Raw genomic sequence first — 25,338 nt, forward strand, 5'->3', positions numbered from 1 at the left:
TTATGTATTTTGGATACTAACCCTTTGTCAGATGTGTCATTTGCAAATATCTTCTCCCATTCTGTCTGTTGCCTTTAGTTTCATTGTTTCCTTTGATGTGCAGAAGCTTTTTATTTTGATGTAGTCCCAGTAGTTTCTTCTTGTTTTTGTTTCGCCTGTTTCAAGAGACATATCTAGAAAAATGTTGTTATGGCCAATGTCAGTGTTCTCGTCTAGAATTTTTATGGTTTCAGGTCTCACATTTAGGTCTTTAATCCACTTTGAGTTTATTTTTGTGTGTGGTGTAATAAAATGGTCCAGTTTCATTCTTTTGCATGTCGAGTTTTCCTAACACCATTTATTGAAGAGTCAGTCTTTTTTCCATTGCATACTCTCTTTGAATCTTTGTTGAAGATTAATTAACTGCACAATTGTGGAGTTTTATCTGGGTTTTCTCTTCTGTTTCATTCATCTATGTGTCTATTTTTGTGCTAGTACCATACTGTCTTAATTACTATAGCTTTGTAATACAACTCAAATTCAAAATTGTGATGCCTCCAGCGTTGCTTTTTGTTCAGGATTGCTTTGACTATTTGGGGTTTTCTGTGGTTCCATGCTAATTTTAATATTGTTCTAGTTCTGTGAAAACTGCTGTTATTTTGATAGGGAAAGCATTAAGTCTGTAGATTGTTTTGAGTAGTATGGATTTTCTATTTGTTTCTGTCATTTTCAGTTTCTTTCATCAGTATTTTATATTTTTCAGAGTACAGGTCTTTCACTGCCTTGGTACTAAATTATTTTTGGTGTAATTATAAATGGGGTGATTTTCTTAAATTTTTTTTTTTGCTGCTTCGTTAATGTATAGACATACAATGAATTTCCGTGCATTGATTTAGTATCCTACAACCTTAGTGAATTCATTTATCAGTTCTAGTAGTTTTTAGGTGGAGTCTTTAGCCTTTTCTATATACAGTATTGTGTCATCTGCAAATAATGAAAGTTCTACTTATTCTTTACCAGTTTGACTGCCGTTTATTCCTTTTTCTTGTCTGATTGCTGTGGCTGGGATTTTCAATACTGTCTTGAATAAAAGTGGTGAGAGTGAGTATCCTTGTCTTGTTCCTGACCTTAGAGGAAAAACTCTGTTTTTCACCATTGAGTATGATATTAGCATAACAGCACTACCTTAATAGCTAACTACTTGGAAAAAACACCATGTCTTTCAGTAACAGAGTGAATAAATTGTGGGATGGTCCTACAATGCAATGAGAATAAATGAAATAATGTTACATGTCGATATGATGGTAAAGTCTCACAAATGTAATTATGAACAAAATAGACACACAAGTAGATATTTATGATTCCGTTTATATAAAAGTTCAAAAACAAACAAAACTAATATATTACCAGTTAGGGTATTGAATATCCTTGGTGGGGGAGGGGGAGTAAGTGGTTGTGAAAGAGCATAGCGGGGCTTCTGAATTGCTTGCAGTTTTTCATTTGTCAGTGTTAGTGCTGATTACATGGAAACATTTGTTTGGTGGAAATTTACCAAGATGCTTATTTTTTATTTATGGTACTTTTCTGCATGTTTACGTCAGTTATAAAAGTTTAAATTTAAAAAGTTAAAAGAGTAAATAGATGAAATCAAAGTTGGGTTCATTAAGAAAATGTAAGGACTAACATTGGAAAATATGTTAATGCAATTACCACATTAATCAATCCAAATAGAAGACTCAAAGCTGAATAGATGCATTAAATCATTTGCTGGAATTAAAAACCCATTGATAGTAAACTGAAAAAAATCTCATAAATCTGGGAGTAGAAGTTAACTTTCTTAATCTGGTAAAGGGCATCTTCAAAAGTCAGATGCCAAGCATTAGAATAAAGGATGAAATTTGGGGCATCTGGGTGGCTCAGTCAGTTGAGCTTGCTTCTCCCTCTCCCTCTGTCCTCCCCCCACCCCTTCTCGTACTTGCTCTCTCTTGCACTCTCTCTCACAAATAAATAGATAAAATCTTTAAAAAAGAATAAATGATGAAATATGTAAATGGTACTTTTAATACCAGGAAAAACTGAGGAAAGAATATACCAATGCTACTTTTTTTTTCCCTTTAAAGATTTTATTTATTTATTTAACAGAGAATGATCACAAGACAGGCAGGCAGAGAGAGAGAGGAAGAAGCAGGCTCCCTGCAGAGCAGAGAGTCCGATGGTGGACTCGATCCCAGGACCCTGAGATCATGACCTGAGCCGAAGGCAAAGGCTTAACCCGCTGAGCCACCCAGGTGCCCTGAAATTCTTTTTAGAGCTAAGCTTTTTCTTCCTTACTGGAGTGCTGTGACTCTGAAGGCAAAGCTGAAAGAGGCTCTGCACATATTTCTTAGAAAAACTATTTGTAAATGGTCTGTGTGTCTCCTGATAGCTGCCAGAGAATTGTTTGTTTGTTTGTTTGTTTGTTTGTTTGTTTCTCTCCCTTCTCCTTTTTGATTCTTTGAGCATAAGGGGTAGGATGCCACATGCAAGGACCTGTGGAATAAGGAGGGAAGGTGTAGGTGCGGTCCTTCCACTTGCCTGCTTCTTTAAGGAGCTGAGCAGATGCCCTGGAATAGGAAATGTGAGTGCGCAGGTGCAGAAGGCACTGTCTGATGAGCAGGCAAAGAGAGGCAGTAGGTCTCAGTTCCCAGTAAGAGTGCTGGACCTGCTACAGATGTACCCAATGACATAGGACAATTGGAACAAAGAAAATAGGGCATGGAGAACTTGGCATTTTTGTCCTGGATTATTTTTTGCTCTTGAGTTTGGATGGATCATCTCTGGATCTCATTGTCCTCAACTATGAGAGAGAAACTTGGACCTTTGATTTTAAGTTCTTTCTTGCTCTGACAGTTTATGAACCTAACACTCAGGGACCTCAGACTCCAGTGGGAAAGATGGGAAACGTACAGAAGTATTTAGAGTTGCTAAGATAACAAAGCCTGGTATCCAGTGAGAGGTACAGACAATCTTGGGAGATCAGAAGAGGAACACCCACTTATGTCTGAGGAAACGGGAGGTTTGTAGGAAGTGATGATGCTACATTTAACCTATTTTTCTTCTGCTTTCTTTTTTTCTAATTAGAGAAGTAATTTTTGCTCGTTATAGGAAATTTAGAAATCACAGAAGATTGGAGGCAGAGAAAAACATTTATTCTACATACCCATCCTGCCAGCCAGACATCCAGCCATCCAATTATTTGACTACCTATTATGTGCCAAGTGTTGTTCTAGGCACTGGAGAAATAGAAAAACAAATATGCAAAGTTTTTTTTTTTTTTCATGTACAATCCATTTTTCAGGCTAGGGTAGGGGATATCAGGAAAGTAAATAATTCCATAAATTCCATAATGAATGAGATAATTTCTGCAAGTGCCAAGTGCCAAGAAAATGAAGAGGATAGATATGGTAGTTAGGGAATGGGTAGTTTTTTTTTTTTTAAGATTTTATTTATTTATCAGAGAGAGAGAGAAGGAGAGAGAGCAAGCACAGGCAGACAGAATGGCAGGCAGAGGCAGAGAGAGAAGCAGGCTCCCCGCTGAGCAAGGAGCCTGATGTGAAACTCGATCCCAGGATGCTGGGATCATGACCTGAGCCAAAGGCAGCGGCTTAACCAACTGAGCCACCCAGGTGTCCTGGGAGTGGGTAGTATTTTTGATTGCAGTCATGGAGGACCTTTTTGATGAGACATCACTCGTAAGCCCACCACTTACAGTTAGCCAGTAATTCCTATGGGTTTCCTTTCTCTGTGTATTTCCTTTCATGGGTGCTTGCTCACCCACCATCCGCCCAGCCCTTGCCTTATGATAAGATGCTTCTCCCCAGCCCCAACTTCATGACTCGTTATAACTAGGACCTCCCCATGCATTGTCATAACGTTTGCAATGAGAAAACTTGTTTCCCTAATTTTGAAAGAGATCAATAAAAACAAATTAAAGCAGAGGATTAGAGGTGCCTTTTTACCACATTATTTTTCTGAGAACAAAAGATGTAGCGATCTCATCGTTATTTCTCCAGAGGTCTCTAACCATCATATAAAGCCATTTAGTGCAGCTTAACATGGTAATAACTCTCTGCTTTTCTCTCATTACTCCGGGGGACTGTGGGGAGGGAGAAAAAAACAGGTAGATAAAAGGGTGGGGATGAATGGGAAAAGCCTACATCTCCTCATTTAAAGGATCCTATAAATTGTATCTGAATTGGCAGTCATCTTAGGGTGGGACTTCTCTGGAAGGAAGCAGGAGAGAATCAGCGATGTAGGGGGTGTGTGTGCCTCCCTGGGAAGTGGGGAATTGAGACGGAGTGGTGAAGAGGAAGAAAGGAACTAACAGGGAAGGCACTTGGACAGGGGTAAGGTGTTGCATCTAGGAGTGTTCGTAACCTGGGACAATCAAGAAAGGCTGCTGTGCTTCAGATTCCAAGGAATGAAAGAGAGAAATCCATCTGGTAAGCAAGGTAGAGGACTCTCTTCAGGAGTCCCCAGGGTCAGCCACAGGAATATGAATTGGATAGATGTGTTCAGGAACTGTCTAACTTCCTCCCTCTCAAGGCTCTTGTGGGCTCCATGAAACATTGTATATAAAACCTCTAGCTCAGTGTGGAAGACCCAAGGTCTAGCATTGGGATTAGACACATAGGCCCTGGAGTCATCACCACCCATCTCATATCCTAGCTGGGAACCCTCTCTGAGCACCTGTTTCATTAGGATTATAATACTTTAGGATTATAATACCTACATTAGGATTATAATACCTACCCTACAGGGTAGTTGTGAAGATGATGACATGGTGCAGATACTGTGGTTAGCACAGAACCTAGAACTTATGTGACTAGAGCTCATTAAATGCTAATTTAAATAATGATAATAATGGAGAATTTCTTAAACTAAAAATGAACCCTAAAAATTCTCCTAACCTCTTCCTTTTGCAAATGAACACACCAAGTCCTAAAGGAGAGTCACTAAAAGCATAGACTTAACAGACACATCTGCATTTACATGTCAGCTCTGCCTCGTGCTGGATGCATGATGTGGTCATTGCTGCTAAGCTCTCGGTGTTCTCATCTGTACAATGGGACATTTGAGACTGGCAACTGTGAGAAGTAAATGCAGTCTAAGCAAAGTGCTTAGTCAGGTGCCCAGCACACAGAATTTAAAATTTTACATGAAATGGATAAGCAGTCACAAATTATGGTTGTTGTGATGGCTATGACCATCATTCTAGATGGATACAACTTAATGACCAGATTAGGAGATCAATATATTTAAATAGAGTATCCAGTAGACAAAAATAGAGATGTCATAGATCTGAAAAATATAATTCACAAAGTCAAGCTTATGAATATATTGGCAAATTAATATTAAATAATTTTAATACAGAGAACCCTACACCCAAAGAGAGAAAATACATGTTTTGAGCGTGTACAAAATAATCACAAAATAGAATGTGTTAGGCCATAAGAGAAACCCAATTAAGTTCTAAAGAATCCATATTACATAGACGATGTTCCGCAACAGTTCTACAATAAAATCAGACATTAATAACTAAGGGACAGCTTTAAAAAAAATCATAGGATTTTGACAACTAAATAACATATTACTAAATAACATGGGTTAAAAAGGAAATCACAAAGACTCATGGAGTGAATAAGAATGAAAGCAGAGCCTGTGTCTATTGTAGAACAGAGCTAAAACAATACTTACAGGAAAATCTGGAGCTTTAAATCCATTTACGGGAAAACAAAACTTGAAAACAAATGAGCTGGATATACAGATGGCAAAACACCCATGAAAAGATGTTCAGCATCATTAGCCATTAGGGAAATGCAAATGAAGACCAGAAGACATCACACCAGGCACCTATCTGAATGGCTGATAGAAACACTAGTGATGGCACCAAATGCGGAGGAGGATGTGGAGGATCCAGGTCCCTTGCAGGAGTGTGAAATGGTCTACCCCCTCTGGAAAATGGTTTGTCCATTTTAAAAAAGATTTTATTTATTTATTTGACAGAGAGAGAGAGATCACAAGTAGGCAGAGAGGGAGGTAGAGACTGAGGGAGAAGCAAGTTCCCCGCTGAGCTGAGAACCCGATGTGGGGCTCAATCTCCAGGACTCTGAGATCATGACCTGAGCCGTAGGCAGAGGCTTAACCCACTGAGCCACCCAGACACCCCAGTTTATCCATTTCTTAAAACTAAAAATGAACTCACCCTATGATCCACCAGTTACACTTGTGGGCATTTATCCCAGAGAAATGAAGATATATTCACACAGAAACTTGTGTGAATGTCCATAGCAGATGTGTTCTGAAGAACCCCAACCTGGGAACCACCCAGATGTCCTTCAGTGGGTGAATGATCAAACCACTGGCGGGCCACCCAGACCAAAAGCTCCTGCTTGGCAATGAAAAGGAGCCGACTATGGAAAGAAGCAACAAAATGGGATGTAGTCATGGGGATGATGCTGAGTGGAAAAGGAAATCTCCAAGCGTGACATACATTCTCTTAGGCTCCAGTCTGGAGATCGTAAACAGATGGAGAACAACTTGGTGGTTGCCAAGGGTTTCAGGTGGTGGAGAGGAGAGGGTGGCCTGTCGAGGAAGAGAGTGGCACTAGGGGCCTTAGGCTGGAACACTTCTGAACCTTGATTGTAGTGGCTTTTACCTAAAGCCACACCATAATAAAATGGCATAAAATGAAACACACACACTCACAAATGAGTGCATGTATAAGTCTGAATAAACTCTGGACTGGGCCCACATCCATTTCCAATTCATGATATTGTACTAGAGTTACGTGAGTTACTAAATTAGGAGTGCCCCGGTGGAGGGTACGTACGTCCTTCCTGTACATTTCTTGGTAACTTTGTGTGGATCTGTAATTATTTTAAGTGCCAAAAAATGAGCCAAACACTCAAGGATATCAGAAAAAGCCCCAAGAAACAAGAGAAGGGAAATGGATACAATAAGGATCAACAGTAATGGAGAGGAGTTTAAAAGAATGAATGCTGATTCTGTGAAAACAATCCTAAAAAAAAAAAAATAAAAAATAAATGCTGATTCTGTGAAAAGAATCCTTAAAAAAAAAAAAAAAAAAAGCAGACCAATAAAAAAGATGCAATGAACACAAATATTCAAAAAAAAAAAAAAAACCCCAAGAATATAATGTGCTATTAAGTTTGGAACTTAACATTAAGTAGATCCAATTACGGGAAAACATAAAAGGACAAAATTGGCATGAGGAGAAAGAGAATGTTGAAATGGACCACTAAGATGAAAGAATCTGAAATGGTAGTCAAGTCTTCTTCCTCAAAAATGCCAGGCCTGCGTGGATTAAAAGTGAGTTTTACCAGACTTTTAAAGAATACTGAATTTATAACTTATGTCATTTCTTCTTGAAAATAAGAAAAGTTGTTTGGCTCCTCTTGTGAAGTTATGGGATTCTTGACACCAAAATCTGATAAGAATACAAGAAAAGAGAAATACAGGCCCATTTCATCTATGAATATATAGAAAGTGAATCCTAACCTAAATATTAGCTAAAGAACCCAAGACTCTCTTACAGAAATCATAATTAGATTTGTATGAGGCTTATCTCAGAATTGAGCTTATTTCAATATTAGTATAATTTACTACATTAGTATACTAAAGGATAAAAATCACATGATTGTCTCAATCCATGAGACAAGGAATTTAATAAAGGTTGGTACCAATTTATGCAGTCAAATGCTCTACCCCTGAGCTATACCCCAGGTTGGTACCAATTTATGATGATTTTTTTGAAACCAAGAAGAAAAGGAGAGGGAAACTTTTTTTTTAAACTGCTAAAGTTTACAAGCCAAAATCCTACAGCAAACATTCTACTTAACATGATGCATGCATTCCCTTCCAGATCAGGAATCAAAAAATGCCCATTGTTAGAGTTGCTATTAACGTAGTGCTGGGGTTTGGGGCCCACACTCTAAGGAAAGAAAAAGATAGAAGATGTCCAAGGATTGGAAAGGAAATAAAACTCATTGTTTGTAGATGGTATGGTAATCCTCCTAGAAATATTTGTAAGATGAGAAATAACAAGAGATTTCAACAAGGTTGCCAGGCAGAAGATCAACTTACAAAAATCAATGGCAAACCTCTACACCAGCAATAATAAACTTGAAAATCTAATCTGAAGCAATGACAACACTAATTATGAAAGAGTTAGGGTTTAACTAGCCCAAGAATCGCAAAAATCTCAACGGAGAAAACTTGAAAACTAATAAAAGACTTAGAAGAAGATCTGAATAAAGGTACTAACAGTCCATTCTCATCCCACATTTACCTATAAATTAAATGCAATGTCAACGGAAATGTCTATTGGATTTTTTTAAAAGATTTTATTTATTTATTTGACAGAGAGATCACAAGGCAGAGAGGCAGACAGAGAGAGAGAGGAGGAAGCAGGCTCCCTGCCGAGCAGAGAGCCCGACGTGGGGCTCCATCCCAGGACCCTGAGATCATGACCCGAGCTGAAGGCAGAGGCTTAACCCACTGAGCCACCCAGGCACCCCTGTCTATTGGATTTTTAAGGAACTTGATAAACTTTCTTTAAACTGTATAGAGAAGAATAAAGATGGATAGTTAGCCATCAGCATCAAGGAGGGATTTATTAAAAAAAGAAAAAGAGGACTTGCCCTACCAGATTTAAATATTTTCTGTATAGAGCCATAATTATAAAAGCAGTGTGATAACTGAAATGAGTGCCCCCTCCCCTTTCTCCCTCCCCCCTTCTATCTTCCTCCTCCTCCTCCTCCTCCTCCTCCTTCTCTCTCTCTCTCTCTCTCTCTCTCTCTTGTCTCTGTCATAGAGATGACCACAGGGTGACTTTGCTCCCTCAAGTTTTCAGGGTCCCAGGCTGAAGAAGGCTTCATTACAATAAGTGCATCTAGGGTAGGACAAAGGGAGACAGAGACCAGTCTGACCTGAGCTTTAGAGCTACCCTAAAAAGGACCATCTCTGCTTGCGTATCACTTGGGCAAAGTCAGCCCCGACACACCTAACTTCAAAGGAACTGAGAAGCGTAACCTGACTACGCCTGGGATGCGAGAGAAGTTTGAGAAAAGATAATAGGTTGGTCATTTGGTAGAAGTTTTTTAAAATAACAAAACATCATTTAAAAATTTGGTTGATTTCATTGCATCAAAAATAAAGGCTTTTTATTTATCAAAGACCACCGTGAACAGAATTAAGAGCAAAAAAAAAAAAAAATTGGAATATACAAAGAAGTCCTACAAATGAGTAGATAATTGAGCAAAAGCAATGAAAGGGAACCTTTTATAAAGGCTTTATAAAGATGAGAACTTTATAAAGTTTATAAAGATGAAAACTAAGGCTAATGGATATATGAAGATATTACCAAGCTCATTAGTCTTAGATAAGAGTACATTAAAACAGCAATGGGGGGTGGGCACCTGGGTGGCTCAGTGAGACTCTGCCTTCGGCCCAGGTCATGATCCCAGGGTCCTGGGATGGAGCCCCGTATCGGGCTCTCTGCTCGGCAGGGAGCCTGCTTCCTCCTCTCTCTCTCTGCCTGCCTCTCTGCCTACTTGTGGTCTCTGTCAAATAAATAAATAAAATCTTAAAAAAAAAAAAAACAGCAATGGGAAAAAGACTTTGTACCCATCGTATTGGCACAATTTTTTTTTTTTTTTGCTCAGTGGTATTTTATTTTTAAATTTTATTTTTTCAGTGTTCCAAGATTCATTGTTTATGCACCATACCCAGTGCTCCATGCAATACATGCCCTCCTTAATACCCACCACCAGGCTCACCTAACCCCCCAACCTCTCCCCTTCAAAACCCTCAGTTTGTTTCTTAGAGTCCACAGTCTCTCATGGTTTGTCTCCCCCTTTAATTTCCCCCAATTCACTTTTCCTTTCCTTCTCCTAATGTCCTCTGGGTTATTCCTTATGCTCCACAAGTAAGTGAAACCATATGATAATTCACTTTCTCTGCTTGACTTATTATAATCAGCATAATCTCCTCCAGTCCCGTCCATGTTGATACAGAAGTTGGGTGTTCATCTTTCTGATGGAGGCATAATACTCCATCGGGTATATGGACCATATCTTCTTTATCCATTCGTCTGTTGAAGGGCATCTGGGCTCTTTCCAGTTTGGCAACTATGGCCATTGCTGCTATGAACAGTGGGGTACAGTTGGCCCTTCTTTTATCTACTTCTGTATCGTTGGGGAAAATAGCCAGTAGTGCAATTGTAGGGTCATAGGGAAGCTCTATTTTTTAATTTCTTAAGGAATCTCCATACTGTTTTCCAAAGTGGTTGGCACAAGTTTTGTTGAAAAACTGGATATTTCTAAGGGTTGCCATGGATGTGAGTCCCCAGGGGACTTTACACACATACCATGGAAGTCAGTGTTCCTGCTTCTTAGGAGTATCCCACAAGGAATTGTGCACACATCCAGAAGGGGATAAGTGTGGGCTGTCTCCTAGAACACAGGCTCTGATTGGGGTGAACTGAAGACGAATGGCGTGCCCATCAGTGGGGGATAGATGGGTCAATTCTGGAGGACGAATGCAGCCCAGGGGATGGTTGGCAGGAAGGACACAGCCACCTGAGCGGACGTCAATACCAGAGTACTGAGCGCTGAGGAGATAAAGGAGACATAACACATTCCAATGTCCATGATGAGTACACGTGCATGCTATCACATTACACGCATTTTGTAAGAATTTCATTTGAGCAGAGGAACATCTGTGGAACATAGGATGTGGGTCTGTGGAGAAGGGCAATGAGAGTGAGAGGTGTGGATAAAAAAAAAAAATTAGCAGAACACTATTTGAGGGTTGAATTCATTTCTTATGGCTGCTTTAGCAAATTAACACATAATCAATTGCTTAAAACAACACAAATGTATTTTTCCAGGGGTGAGAAGTCTAAAATAAGTCTGCAGGCCTGGGGGAGAATCTGCTGTCTTGTTTTCTAATTTCTAGAGGCTGCCTGTATTCCTTGGCCTGTGAGCCCTTCCTCCATCTTCAAAGCCAGAAGCATGGCCCTCTCTCTTCTCCTCTCTCACCTTCCTTTCTCTCTCACTCAGACCCCTGTGAGCTCATGGAGCCCACATAGCAAATCCATCACTTAATTTCAAGGTCCTGAGTTGAATCACCTCTGCAGCTGTTTCTTTTGCCATGAAAAATAATGGATTCACAAGTCCCAGGTATTAGGACATGGACGTCTTTGGGGAGAGGGGCATTATTTTGCCTGCTGTAGGAGTTTGGGTGTGGGGCATAGGAGAGCAGGGTATGTGGAGGGGTGTGGTCTGAGCAGCTCGTGGGAAGTGAGGACAGCAGAGACTTACCTGACCCAGTATAGTGGGTGGATCAGAAGGTTCATATTGAGATCAAGAAGGATTTCCAATGATAGGGCTGCTTTCCCCACGCCTGTCTATAAGACTTACTACCCCCTTTCCCAGGGACATAGCTTCTAACAGTCCGAAAGCAGGAAGGGCAGGCAGCTGCTACCCCTCATATACCTTCTGGCTGCCATGAGATCTGACCTGAAGTTAGACTGTCCTCCCCTTGGGGGACCAAGCCTATGCAAGGTAAGAAGTGTTGGCTGTCCCTATTAATCAAAACAGAAATTCATACTGATCGGTGCTACTAGGTTATCATTCAGCCATATTCACTGCCCCCACCTCCGCTTTCCTGGGAGGAGTGACTGTTGTGATGCCAGGCTTCCCCACATGCCTGGCTTTGACCAATATTGTATTAGTGGATGTGACATGAGGGAGGTCTCAGGAGCTCTTGCAAGGGTTGGCCTGGCTCTGATGCATCCATCATACCCTGAGCCACTGCTGCCCCTTCAGCCTGGGCCCGGCCACAAACACACAGGACACACACCTGAGCACAGCACACAGCCTGGAGTCAAGCCTGGCTGAGCCCAGCCTAGATCAGACAGGCAGATGCATGAGCTCACAGATAAATGCTGCAGCTCTGGGGAGCGATTTGTTACACAGCAATAGCCCACTAATACATGAGCACGGATAATTTTGTTCCAACCTCAGAAGACTCCTAGGTGGTAGGTAGTTATGCTGAGCTCCACTCTACCTATTCTAAAACCAGGCTTAGAAAGGGTAAAATTACTTATTCGAGGTCATGCATTTCGTAAACAAATTTTGTCAGTCAGGAGGGAGGACGTGGGAAGACGTCAGTTATGTGAGCAAAGCCCTTTGCAGATGGAGGAGAGATGCTCAGTGAGGAGGGGATTGTGCCTGGTGACCCTGGAGATGGGAGCTCCCATGTGTCAGAGAGCAGCCTTAGAAAGGTGAGTCCAAGTTGAATGTCAAGAGGAGGGAGAGGTTTTTTTTTTTTTAAGATTTTATTTATTTATTTGACAGACAGAGATCACAAGCAGGCAGAGAGGCAGGCAGAGAGAGGAGGAAGCAGGCTCCCTGCCAAGCAGAGAGCCCGATGTGGGGCACAACCCCAGGACCTTGAGATCATGACCTGAGCTGAAGGCAGAGGCTTTAATTCACTGAGCCACCCAGGCGCCTGGGGAAGTACAGTTCTGATATGGAGGGTGATCACTTGCCATGTCTCTAAGAGCCTGTGGTTGGATTGGGTCCCCCAGTGTCATGGCCAGGGGCCACCAGGAAACCCCACGTGTGCATTTTTGGCCATCACCCCTGCTGAGAGCACTGTGAGTGGGGTGCTTCACCGGTGAGTGAGGTAGGCAGGCAGGGGTAAAGAGGTCTTCTAGCTACGGTGCTGCTGTACTCCCTCTTCTCCTGGGGTTCCCTTCCTGGTGGTTTTCCCCAAGGTAACTGGAGTAGACAGGTTTGCTCTGTCACCTGTCCTTTCTCAATGCCTACATGAGCCCCAAATGAGACCCGACAGAGAAGGAGCCTCCTTCAACTGACAGTGGTTTTTGCTTGAAATTTTTGCTTCCATTTAATTCTCCTCTTGTACATTTCAAAGAATAAAGCTTTGGACATCATAAAAAAGCTTGGTAGGCATTTCTGGGCCTGCTGACACAGCAGGCCTCTTCAAGGCCCTGCCGCCCTGAGTAGTGTCTGTAGATTAATGCTATTCCTTGGGAGATCAAGAATGTCCTGAGGTGGGGGGTTCTCAGCTGTGAGCAGCCTCGGCTTTTGTGAAAAGCCCCAGATCTGAATATAAAAAGCCAAACTCTCCAACTAAGAGAGAAGGCAGTAGTTCTGAGATAGAGGGGCTAAGGGTCCAACAAGGAGATAAGGCTTGTGTTTATTTGTCTGACATATTCTAGAAACAATTTGATTGATACACAGGCCTTCACCAGCATCACAGTGATGGCATATCGGCCACAGGGAAGACTGTTCCCTAATTCCACTGCCCATTTTGTTCACGGGCAGACTGTTTGCCAAGGGAAAGGGCAGCGTTCAGAATGCTTAAGGCCTCACCCAGGCCCAGTACTAGGTGGCTTCTGACCATCAGACATGTTTCAGGTTGCAGTCTCTCTCAGGCTTTTCCTTTTGAGTTTCCTGGGGTTCTTTTTGTTCTGCTATTTTTTCCTAAATAAATAGGCAAGGTAGACTTGCCATGAATTCAGCGTAAACTGAACGGAAGGAAGCCCAGTGGGCCTCGTGGGCTCCTCTTCACCTCTCTCCCACCCCAAGACTTTTTTCCTCTCTGGAAACTGAAACCATGTAATTTAGAAATTGCTTCTCTCTTTCCAACCCCATTTCCTCTGCCAGCAAAGTAATTTTTAAACATTCCAAAGCTTTTATTTTCAGGCTGCAATCTTGTGCCCGTGTCCATTTAATTCTTCCTGGCGTCTGAGCCCCCGGACTGTCACCGTGGTAGGAGGTGCGGCCCAACCCCCTGCTCACCAGTTTGGCACAAGATGCACTACTGGTTTGAGCCTCCCGTGAGACATACAGGCCAGCTAGGATGTCAGGGTGGTCAGAGGGTCCCCAGCCAGAAGGGAGCTCCTGGAAAAGAAGGATGAGGACACAGAATGTTCATGAAGTTCAGGCAATGGGGTCCTGCCTGGTTAGCAGATAAATCACACCGCTTATTTTAAGAGAGGATGGCTTGTAAGGAATTATCTGTCATGCTTCTCAAACCATGACGAAGCAGCCCAGGATACCACAGTGAACTCACCAAGGTATCACGTGAGGGCATTTTAGATTTTAATCTTAAAAGATCATGAAATACAAGTGTCCTCTAATACCGTATAAATGACTAGGTAGAGGTGGTCCACAGTTTCAGCATTAGACTAAGGTACATTGTATCTTTGCACTCTATCTTTGCAAACCTGACCTTCCAGTAGCTGGTATGATGAGAAGCAAGTATCGCACAAAAGTCCACCTGGAGCAGGAAATAGGAGTGGCTTGTTCAGTGCTCAACAGATACATACGCCCCAGTAGCAAGTAACTGTGGCTATTACAGAGTGACATCACAGTATTTTGTTTTTTGTGTGTACTGTTTTCTCAAACCTTTATTATGTTGTAGGATATATTATTTATATCCAATTAAGTTGTTTGGACTAGCTAATAAACGAAACTGTTAGGTTTTCTTTGGTTAGGAACTCTGTGAAAAGTTACCCCAACAACAAGGACAGTGTGACCCAAGCAAGTTTGGAAACCTTCTGGTGAACAAGATATAAAGAATTGGCTGGGAAACCAACAAGGTACAAGGGAAAGGTGAAGGTATCACACCAGTGTAGCCACTGTGGGAGGTGGGCACTGCCAGGGCTGGATAGAACAAAGAGAATGGCCTGGAATCATAAACAATTAAAAGAGTGGAAGATAGAGCACTTGTGGTGGGTGCTGGTGTCTCTGAGGCTGGCTGTTGAAATGTTGGAGAAACTGCAGATCAGATCTAACTGCTGAGACAGACTGAGCTTGCCCAGGGTGAAGGAGTGATGTTGGAGTGATGCACCTAGAAACAGGAAGCCTGCTCGTCCCCCTCCAGCCCCGTGGAGTCCCTCTATCATCCCACATGGGCAGGGAGGAGCATGGAGCCAGGTGGGGGAGCAGAGATCCTAACCCCATTAGCACAAAACAGGAGTGTTTGGAGCAAGAGAGTGGCTCGGTAAGCAGCCTGGGGTCCTTGGATGTCAGGTGCATGGGCCCAGCTGATGGGTCCTTTTGGAGCCTAGGTTGTATCTGCCTCTTGGTTTCCCATCCACGCTCCAAGCTGCTTAGTTGTAGGGCTGAGAGCATTGGGCTCTCGGAGCAGCCCTCATCTGCCCATTTTATATCCTGGCCAAGGTCATGGATCCCTTTAAAGTAGGAACATGAAGCAGCACAGTTAATCCAACTGTGGGTGAGATGAGCGTTTGAGAGCAAGTCTTCCCAGAGCAACTGAGAACCCAGGGGGTGAGTGGAAGCTGGAAGAGAGGTAGGCATAGAGGGAGGAGGGAAGAGTGACATCCTTCAGGCACTGTGTCAGCGCCTGTGTTGCCCAGGTGTTTCTGATGCCATATCTTGATCTCTAACTCTCATTTTGTCGATTAGCATACTAAATGTCAGAAATTGGTTGTTGTGGTTGAAATCAGGGACCTGTTAACTAGTATAATAATGAGTATTATTAGTGGACTCTCATTAGTGAAATTGAAGGTATTCAAAATATGTGGACTGGCCAAAATGTTTTTAAAGCTCTTTCTGGACATATATAATGAAGAAGAACCCAGCCTTGAACTTATGGTGATTGATTCCCATAGAGCCCTGGTCACCCACTGGAGAAGGAGTATTCCTGGTTTCGTGATGCAGCTACAAGTGTAATTGATCTTGGCCCTGTAACAGAAGTAGAAAAGGGGCAGCCCTGGTGTTGACTACTGATTTTTGTAAATAAAGTTTTATTGAAACGGCCACACCCATTTGTGTGCACGATAGTCTGTCTGCCTTGGCACCACGGTAACAGAGATGAACAGTCATAGCAGAGAATGTCTGACTTGAGAAGCTTAGAATATTTACTACCCAACCCCCTTCCAAAAAAAAAAAAAAAAAGAAGAAAGAAAGAAAAGAAAAAGAAAAACGTTTGCCAACTTCTGCAAGGACAGATTTCTGGGACTTCTTTGAACTTTACAGAATAGATGGTTTGACCTCTTCTGTGTCTGTTCACTAATAGACATTTGTGTAATAAGTGGTCATCTATATAGCAGAGTTTGGCCTAAGACTTGCTTTTATTATAACCTAATAATGCAGTTGTGGGGGAGTCATTAACCTTCACTCACCTCCGATTTCTTTGGTGGCTTCCGGTGTCTATGGAAAAGAATGTGAGGGCTGTGCATGAGTCATGATTCAGTGGGCTCAGAGGAGTCTCCAGAGCTCGGCTGTGTCTTTCTGCCCTGTGCTGTCCAGAAGCCTGGCACTCCCCCTGCAAAAAGGTGCTCCAGACTTCATCGTTCCGTTCATCACAGTTGTTGTGTCTGCATCTCCTAGAGCACGAGTCTCATGAAGGCAAGAACTCTTATTCACATGCACCCCTAATGCCTGTCCCATCTCAGAGGTTCAAGATGTGTTTGTAGAAATAAGGCATAGAGACAGCACTATCTGAAGGCACATTAATGGAAACTCTCGGCTCCTAACTACAGTTGGTTAAAAGCATGAACCCAACAACCCACGAGATCAAGACCCAGGCCAGTAACCTACAGGACTCCTATTTTATCTCAGTAGCTCCTCTGGCTGCCTCCCTTCTGAAGGTGGGAGCTGTATCTGAGGGAGCACAGCTGTGTCACATACCACCCAAGAGCTTGGTGGAGACTCTCCTTCTCTCCCCTTAGAGCCCTAAAAGGCAGGGGTACCTCCCATGTTCCACATAGGAAAGAAAAAAAATGCAGCACAGATGCTGATGGGACATGTAACTTGCTTTAGGTGCAGGTGTTCACAGAGCCAGTGTTGTTCTTACGACACCGTGGCGTCTCCAGTGCTCGAGAGTAGTTTTTCATTAATTAATGAGCCAGTGAACACATACAGGAGTTACCTTCTTTATTTCGCCGCTGCAAGAAGGTAGCAGTGAGGTCACCTTCTCACAAGGTAACATGTTCCAGCCCCGCAGGTCTCCGTTTATCAGGATGAGTAGGACCCGGTGACCCTGGCTGGTGAGTGGACCGGCATTTCTCCAAAGAAGCCTCTGGATTCCTGTCCTTGCCTCCTTCTATAAGATGTCCGTGGTAATAGTCAACAAATTCTTGTCCACCAAACATCTGAAATAAATTAAAGGAGGTAGTGGAAAATAAGCACGAGAGTGGGTTTGGATGATGCTGGAAGGAAGATGGATTTTAATTTTGTTCCTTTTACCTTTTTCTCCCTTCGTGTATCATTTCCATGCAGAAATTGCAAATTAACGGTCACATCGAAATATCTGTCAACGTATTACTGCTCTTGCAGTATCAAATTATACTGGCAATAATGTTTCCAGCTGCCTAGGACTCCATTGCAATTTAATTTGAAAGGAACTCAAATTGCATCTCCAAATGGATAAAAAATTAATTTTACATACAAGCTATCCACCTCCACATTTTCAGCCCCGTGCCCCAAATTATTTCAATGTAGGTTCAACTTTGAACAGGACATATGTTACAGCCAACTCCGCATGCAAAGATGAATAAACAGAAAATTCATGATTTGGAAATCTGCTTGGCTGCTCTTTTTTTAATAAGATGTTCTGCCTTGATTAAGGTCATTAGGAGATTCTACAGCTATTGCCTTTGACAGCAGGAATGGAAGCTGGGCCCGCATAGAACAAAAAAGCCACAAATTCTGACTTCACCACATAACTCCCCTTCACAATTGGAGTGTAAAGAGAGCCCTGATTCACCCCCTTCTTTTCTCCTGTGGCGGGGAGGAGCTTAATTCTGGTTTGGTCTCCAGCCATCACCGACTTTGTATATTTACTCTTTCCTCAATTTATGTATGAAGCAGCCATGTGTTGTCGTTATGAAAATGAAGAGATCTAAGGGCTCACAAGGGAGCAGGTGAACGTGAACAGAGCCTGTAAACGACTAAGCTGCAGTGTGATGTAGGGTACGGAGGCGTTGAGCTCCTGGGCTCGAGAAAACATGTTGGAGGCAGCCATTGCACCTGGGCAGGAAGGCTTTTGGAGAAAGTTACAAGGAAAGGGTGGCATGGGCACTGGGCCTAGAATCCGTTGACCAGGGATTTGCCAGTGGCATCCCAAGCAGCAGGTAGAACATGGGCAAGAAGAGCAGGGAGGTATGGGAGGTTTCAGATGCGATGTTTGGCTTTCCAGGATTAGAGGCGTGAGCCGTGGGAAACAAGGAAGGGAGTTTGAACGTGGAAGGGTGCAGGCGGCAGGTTGGGCTCAGGTATTAGGTTGAAAATGGCACTTCAGGAAGGACTAGTAAGTTAGTAAGATCGGACATGCAAAAGAGGTCAGGAGGACCAGCCTGCCTTTCAGAGGCAGCTTAGGAGTGAGGGGGCTTCTGAAGACATGAGTCAGTCAGTCACACACAGCCCCACACGCACTCTTGTCTCTAACCTGTGCAAGAACACACTAGGGTCTGGGGCAAGAACAATCAGAGCCTGGTGGCCTCCTTCCTTCTTCTTTCCTCTCACTCTGTCGTCCCCCCCCCACCCCCCATAAAAGCCTCATGCCACACCTGTGTGGGGACTTTAGTCCTCATGTCCCAATTCTGCCCACTCCCCCGAAAATAGCCATTCTTTGCTTACCCCTTGGGCCTAGCAAGGCACACACATGGGCTATAGTTTGGGGAAGGGCAGACCAAGGCAAGCGGTTCACATAGGCCCTGGAAATGAGTTGGAGGTACTGGGGCAGGGAATTCCGGGGGTCATCAGGTACCTGGATGCTGGTCCAGAACAGGAAGCATGAGATGCAGAAGGATGCTTTAAAGGCCCACTGACTCCTGCTGCAGGGGAAGGGCTCCTTAATGCAGGAGCTCTTGCCAGGTCTAAGAGCAGAGAGAAACTTTACCCAGAGGCCAAGCCACCTGGATTTTCCATCAGAGGAAGATTTTCCAGGTTTCCCCATAAGCCAAGCTGTACTGTCTTCCCACTGTTTGTCTTCTCATTGGCCCGGAGGCTGTTACTTAGGAAGGTCATGTGGGTGTGGCCTTCTCTGGTGGCTGAAACCACCCTAGGCTCCAAGCTTGGACATATTTTTCCATGGGGGGTGTAAATCCAACAAACCAGTCTCCACTGCACACACAAGGCTTTCTCAGCAGTTTCCACCTTATTTGCATCCATCCCAGTGTAAACCCAGGCCTCTCTGTGTTACAGACAATTACCGGAGCAGAAGCTGGGTCTGGAGGCTGAGGTTTAGCAGGGAGAGGTTGGACTAAAAGCATGAATGCTGCCATCAAAGGTTTTGAAAACCAGTTTTCATCGTGCGGATTTCAGGACACTCTTTTAGCTTAAATGCAGAAACAAATATGTTCGCCATAAAGGCTCCATGACATCGTGACGGGGACAAAATTGGGACTGTGGAGTCAGGGGTCCGAGCTCAGTTCCCAAGAACAGGTCGCCATCTGTTCATTGCGGTTTAATAAACGCAAACTGGGCCCTCGACAGACCTTGCACCATGTGTTGGGGCTTGCTGGACAAACAGAATGTGGTCCCTGGCAGCCTGGGAGGAGTGACAAATAAATGAACAAGCAGTTCCTAGAAAGCCTGACAAATGCTGAATGGGCCGGACACCTGTGCAGACTGCGGTGGGAGCCCAGAGCTGGGGACTTGGCTGTGGCTCTGGGTCAGTCACGTCCCTTCATTGGCCTCAATTATTTCCCATCAGACAGTTGTGTTCATCATGCAGATGCTTAGCCCAGGGTTGCCCGGTCATCAGTAGCCACTGTCTTTCCCTTTCTGGAGTGGGAGTTCTCGAAATTTCCAAACACTTTAATCCACACCTGTCTAACCCACAGCTCTACCAGAGGTCTTGCCTTTTGCATGGGAACGGAGTCTTCCTTGATCTTCTTTAATTTTCATACTCTGGAAAACCCCCAAAATTATGCCGCAAGGTTAACAGTAGCACATGGGACCATATTTCCCAAATGCCTTCTGCTTCTGGTCTGTGTGTTCCCAGGTGGTATTTCAGTGGTCCAAGAGAGACATGCAGATTTCCGCTCTTTTTTAGAATCTACAGGAGGTCCAAACCCTTTTGTGTTATTTTGAGGACCATGTTTAAGTTCTTAGAGTCACACGGGGAACAGTCACACTGGGCTCCCGGCAACATTCTGCCCCCTATACCCCCCCATCTTCTCCTGTTCAGTCCCAGCCAACATGTGGATTCATTTTTCTCTTCCTCTGAAGGCTGAGCGCAACTGATCCCAAGGCCTTAGGGAGGCAGCTTGTGCTCCAAATAAACTTCTTAAGGCTTTTCTCCAAAAAAGTTCATTTTATCTAAGGGGAATGCCCACTGTTAGACAGAGGCAATTTTCTCTCTCCCTTTACAGCTCATTTTATACTCATTAACAGCCCTCTGAGATTAGTGCAATAATTTCCACTTTATAGACAAGGAAATGGAGGCTCCGAGATGAAGTACCCTTGCCCAAGGTCACACAGCTAGTGTGCGCCAGAGTCTGGCTTCAAGCTGTGCTCCGCCACTGTTCCCTGTGGCCTATCTGAAGAGAGTGGCCTTGGCTTCAGAGGAAGCAAGGAATGTTCCTGGTGCTCTGACCTTCCACCTCTGGGAGGCGTCTCTACTACCTGGTGGGCATTCACCATCCCTTCCCTTCTTGGAAAAGGCGCCTCTGCCTGCTCCCTCCTTGAAGAAGAGCAGAAAGGTGTTTGAGGACACAGATGCCCAGGTGAGCTGTGGGGAGAATTCTGGGGAAGCTGAGACCAGCAGTGGGAAGACAGGCCAGTGGTCAGCTGAGTACCAAGTGTGGCTGAGTTCCACATTGCCCTCTCCAGCAGGCCCCTGGTTCCCGAGGGTCAGGCCTTTCTGCCTTCAGTTTTCTGCCTCCTCCCAGCATCCTGCCCAGGTGGCTTCCGGTCCGTGTTGACTTGGTCTCCGTGGCCTGCGGATCACGGCGCATCACAAACACAGGGGCCCTGGCCCCTCACAAACTTCGGATCTCAGCCGTGCGCTCGCTGGGTGGCACAGCCCACAGAGTTCCGCTTTCCTCCGTGATGAGGCTAGTGATGCTTTCCTCCCGGACGGTGGTGAGGTCTGTAAAACGGGACAGGGCATCTGGCCCTTGGCTTGATATACTCCCTGGGGCCCATCCCGTGCGTGTCTCTGAGCTGCACGTGGGCTCCTGGGATGAGCAGACAGCACCCCTGCTCTCACACCCGGGGCTTACATTCTAGCAGGCAGGGCCAACTTCTGAAAAGCTGCCCACTGTGAAACACGAATACGTAAAGATACAGTGAACGAGAGGAGAAAGAAATAGCCACTGAGCTCTGCCCAGGGACTCAGCAAGGACATCTTCACAGAGGAGACAAAGTGACCAGGGAGTGAAAGCAGGAGACGGTATGGCCCAGCTCCAGCAGGGAGGGGGCGGGCGGCAGGGGGAGCGCAGGAGAGAAGGTGGGAGAGGCCGGCTCTGCTTCCCTCTTGGGCAGATGCAGCACCTGCCCTGACTCTCCAGACCCCTCTGGTCAGGCGTGGCTTCTGACTTCACACACTAGGCATGTAGCCAGGTGAATAGAAGCTCTTGGCCACTTGCTGGCCTTGCTACTCTACACAAATTCCTGGACCTGTCTGGACTTTGTTTATTCATCTGCAAAGTGGGGCTGGCAGTCAGTCCCTCCCTCACAGGGTCACAAGAGGGAGCAGGTGACAGAACCCAGCACTAATTCAGCTGGCTATCAACGGTGTTTTGTTTTTATTGGTTCATTTGTGCTTTAAGGACACGTTGGAGATCCCCCCAAAAATATTTAACGTGGGCTGTGGTACATCTTAAGATGTTTAACAAGATGGATAACTCTTGGATTTAAAAGGGTCTTACATGTTGCTGTTCTCAGTCTCTAAGGAGATGAGATGAGACAGCCCGGGAGTGATGGTCTTACTGGGGTATGGCGTCTGTTTTGAAGGCCCACCCAGAGAGAGTGAGGTCCTGATCAGGGCTGGGAGAGTTCTGGCCTCTGGATCTGCAGAAAGGCTCCAGCTGGGCGAGGCCGGTGGGGATGGACAGACTTCCCAGGCAAGCAGCTTCTCGCTCATCCTGTGCTTATACATTTGTCCTCATGCCCTCAAGATTTGTTGAACCAATTGGCCACACCACATCATAACCTCCCCCACCTCCGACTATGGGGACCACACTTTTCACCTTATTCTGTGTGGGCTCAGCACAATGCACCCTCAGCAACAGCTTGTTCAATGTCACATTTTCAATGTCACCCATTTGCTTTTGGAACGCCGGCTCTCTTTTACACAAAGGGCCTGTGAACATGAATAATTGGGCTGTACAAGTGACCGTGAACTCCACAGTCAATCCAGAGCCAGGCCGCTCGCTGTCCCCAGCAGCATGGGAGCAGTTCTGAGCTAGTTTGCCAGGCTCCCTGACATTTCTGGGCATCCTTCTCAAAAGAAGACTGCTTGGAAGTGTGTTCCTTGGTAAGGCTCTGACACCATTCACAGCGCATTTTTCCCTATAGGAGCAGGTCAGGGAACTCAGTTTGCAACGAGTCCTGCCCTCTTTCTTACTGTTACATTGGCAGAAGGGCAGCCTTATCCCTAAATGCTCTTAGGGGACAGGATGCTAATACCCCTAAATTCGAATACCCCTCAATGCTCTTAGGGTGGTAGAATCTGTTATTTTGCATAAGGATGCTTCGTGGCATAGCCACTTAGAAGACGTTCAGAGTAGAGACGGCATATGGAGCTTTATAATTTAAATCGCTATTCTTATTGGTGCAAAAGAAAAACCACAATATACTGAGTGCTTATTAAGTTCCAGGTACAATTCTAAGAGCTCTACAAACTCTGCCTCCTTTAGCCATCCCCCGCACCCCACTACCCCTGGTGAGGTTAGTACTATTGTTATCTGCATTTTAGAAACGAAATAAAAGATGGACCCAAAGAAATGACAGAACTTGGTGAAGTCCTATGGGTAGTACGGAGGGAAAATACTGATTTAATCTTTAGCCTGCGCTTAACGACTTCCAGCTCAGATAGTCAACACAAGAACTTATGGGATGCTGATCACAAAAGAAGTTATGCTTCTATTATAAGAAATGCCTAAGCTTTACAGAAGGACTTCACACGTGGGGATTTTTGTTTTAAGTGTTCAGTTTGTTATAATCTGTTTTGTACAAAAGCATCTATTCTATATGAAGTATAAACAGAAGATGGGTGCTAAAATAAGACAGCCAGTGTTATATTTGGGGGTCTGGGACCACATGGGAAAGGATGGCACACAGTAGAGTGTGAAGGCATGACCATATCTGTTCCTAAAGTTGTGTTTATTTATTTATTTAGAGAAAGAGAGTGTGTGAGCAGGGGGAGGGGCCGAGGGGGAGAGAGAATTTCAAGCAGACTGCTCTGTGAGCACGGGGTCTGACGCAGCGGTCCATCTCACAACCCTGACATCATGACCCGAGCCAAGATCATGACCTGAGCTGAAATCAGAGAGTCAGACACTTAACTGACTGAGCCACCCAGGTGCCCTTGATTTTGCTTTTAGCATGATGGCTCTGGAAGGGTCCATTTGGAAAAAATTAGAAAGAAGAGGAAGAAGGTCAAGGGTTGTCGTTGGAAGCTACGGAATGATGAGCCGTGTTGTCAGTGGAAGGAGGGGAAATTGCAAAAGGTAGTGAGCGGCACCTGTGACGGTGTGGACAGACCGAGCACTGGGCTGGTGGCTGGATTTGCAGTCTGTGCACCTCAGTGCGGTTAATGAGAGCGAGGGGGCTGGTCTCCCAATGGGAGAGCCCATGGCTGGATTAAACATGAGGCAGGTCAGAACTCCAGCAGCCATCTAAATGAGTATATCCCTGGAGTGTTGTGTGCGCTGTTGGTGGTACTCAGGGTGGTATTCGGGGGTACCCTGATGAACTTTTAAGAATTCCACAACTTTGCATTTTTTAATGGTTAACATTTATGTGTGCAAGTGATTCGGGTTTCCCCTTTATATAGTTACATTTTCTTTTAGAGGCATGCAGTTATGTAAGAAAAAAAGTTTGATTTACAGAAAAATGTTAATTAAATTATATTCTCTGTGGCCATAGTCATGAAGGCTGTGGCTGAGCTAAGTCTGGAGGGCCGGTCCCCTCTGTTTTGGGAGAACGCCCCCCCACCCCACTTCCCGACGGTCCTCAAAACCCCTGTGGTTTGCATGTGTGTCTTGCAGACCCTGTGCACGGCCCGCAGAACGTGGAGATTGTGGACATCCGTGCGCGGCAGCTGACCCTGCAGTGGGAACCGTTCGGCTACGCGGTGACCCGCTGCCACAGCTACAACCTCACTGTGCAGTACCAGTACGTGTTCAACCAGCAGCAGTATGAGGCCGAAGAGGTCATTCAGACCTCTTCCCACTACACCCTGCGGGGCCTGCGCCCCTTCATGACCATCCGGCTGCGGCTGCTGCTGTCCAACCCTGAGGGTCGGATGGAGAGCGAGGAGCTGGTGGTGCAGACAGAGGAGGACGGTGAGTGGCGGGGGGATGGGGTGGGGGGGGTGTGCTTCGTTGGGGATGGGCAATGCTGAACCTGTCCCAGGGGCCACACCTGTCAGTGATGCGGTTTTCTTTCTTCCTCTATCTTTAATTTCCTCCTCTGTAGCTGCCTCTTCACCAGAGTCTTTAATGAAGGGCATTGCACAACTCCAGGGGGCGCTGTGCCGGTAGACTCAGACTCACACTCAGATTTGCCTCATCCACACCCCCACCCCTCTTCTCACTTGGTAGCCCCTTCTGTGTCCAGTGTTTAGCCACACCAGGACCTCCCAGAGAGGCATTGTGGATCATGTCATTTCAGTGCATTGAGTCTGGGAGTCAGACCACTCCGAATTCTGCAGGAGTTAAAATTAAAAGATACATGTAAATTTCATAGCACAGGCATCAGATGCACCCAGAACCAAGTACTCGCCCAGATGTCTGACAGGCAGCTCAAACTCAAAATGTCCAAAAATGAACCAGTCTCCCCTTCCATACTGATTTCTCATTCTGTGTTCCCCGTGTCAGTGAACTGCTTCCAGTAGACCAAAATAAAGACCTGAAATGAGCCTGGGGACCCTTCAGTTTATCTCCCCAGACCCACCCCACTCCCTGCCCCCACAAGGTTCTGATGAGTCAGTTTCATGCAGTTTGCCTCCCAGTGTGCCCCCTACCTTGAGACTCAGACACTTCAGAACCACGTGTAACTTCTAGAACATATAACTTCCCCACCTTCTGTCCTTGCCCATGCTGTTTCTCCTGCTGCCATGGCC

The 25,338-nt window shown here is 44.8% G+C and overlaps 1 protein-coding gene across 13 annotated transcripts in view; it reads left to right on the top strand.

Annotated features, from left to right (window-relative positions):
- Positions 1–25,338, top strand: part of PTPRT (protein tyrosine phosphatase receptor type T) — a 1,064,037-nt gene that overhangs the window by 617,484 nt on the left and 421,215 nt on the right. For all 13 annotated transcript variants that reach the window (XM_032350627.1, XM_032350634.1, XM_032350629.1 and 10 more), the window contains exon 8: positions 24,263–24,559. In XM_032350627.1, the coding sequence (XP_032206518.1) occupies positions 24,263–24,559 (297 nt within the window). The remainder of the gene's footprint in view (positions 1–24,262; positions 24,560–25,338) is intronic.

The sequence above is a fragment of the Mustela erminea genome, chromosome 7 (assembly GCF_009829155.1).
Source record: "Mustela erminea isolate mMusErm1 chromosome 7, mMusErm1.Pri, whole genome shotgun sequence".
Taxonomy (NCBI): domain Eukaryota; kingdom Metazoa; phylum Chordata; class Mammalia; order Carnivora; family Mustelidae; genus Mustela; species Mustela erminea.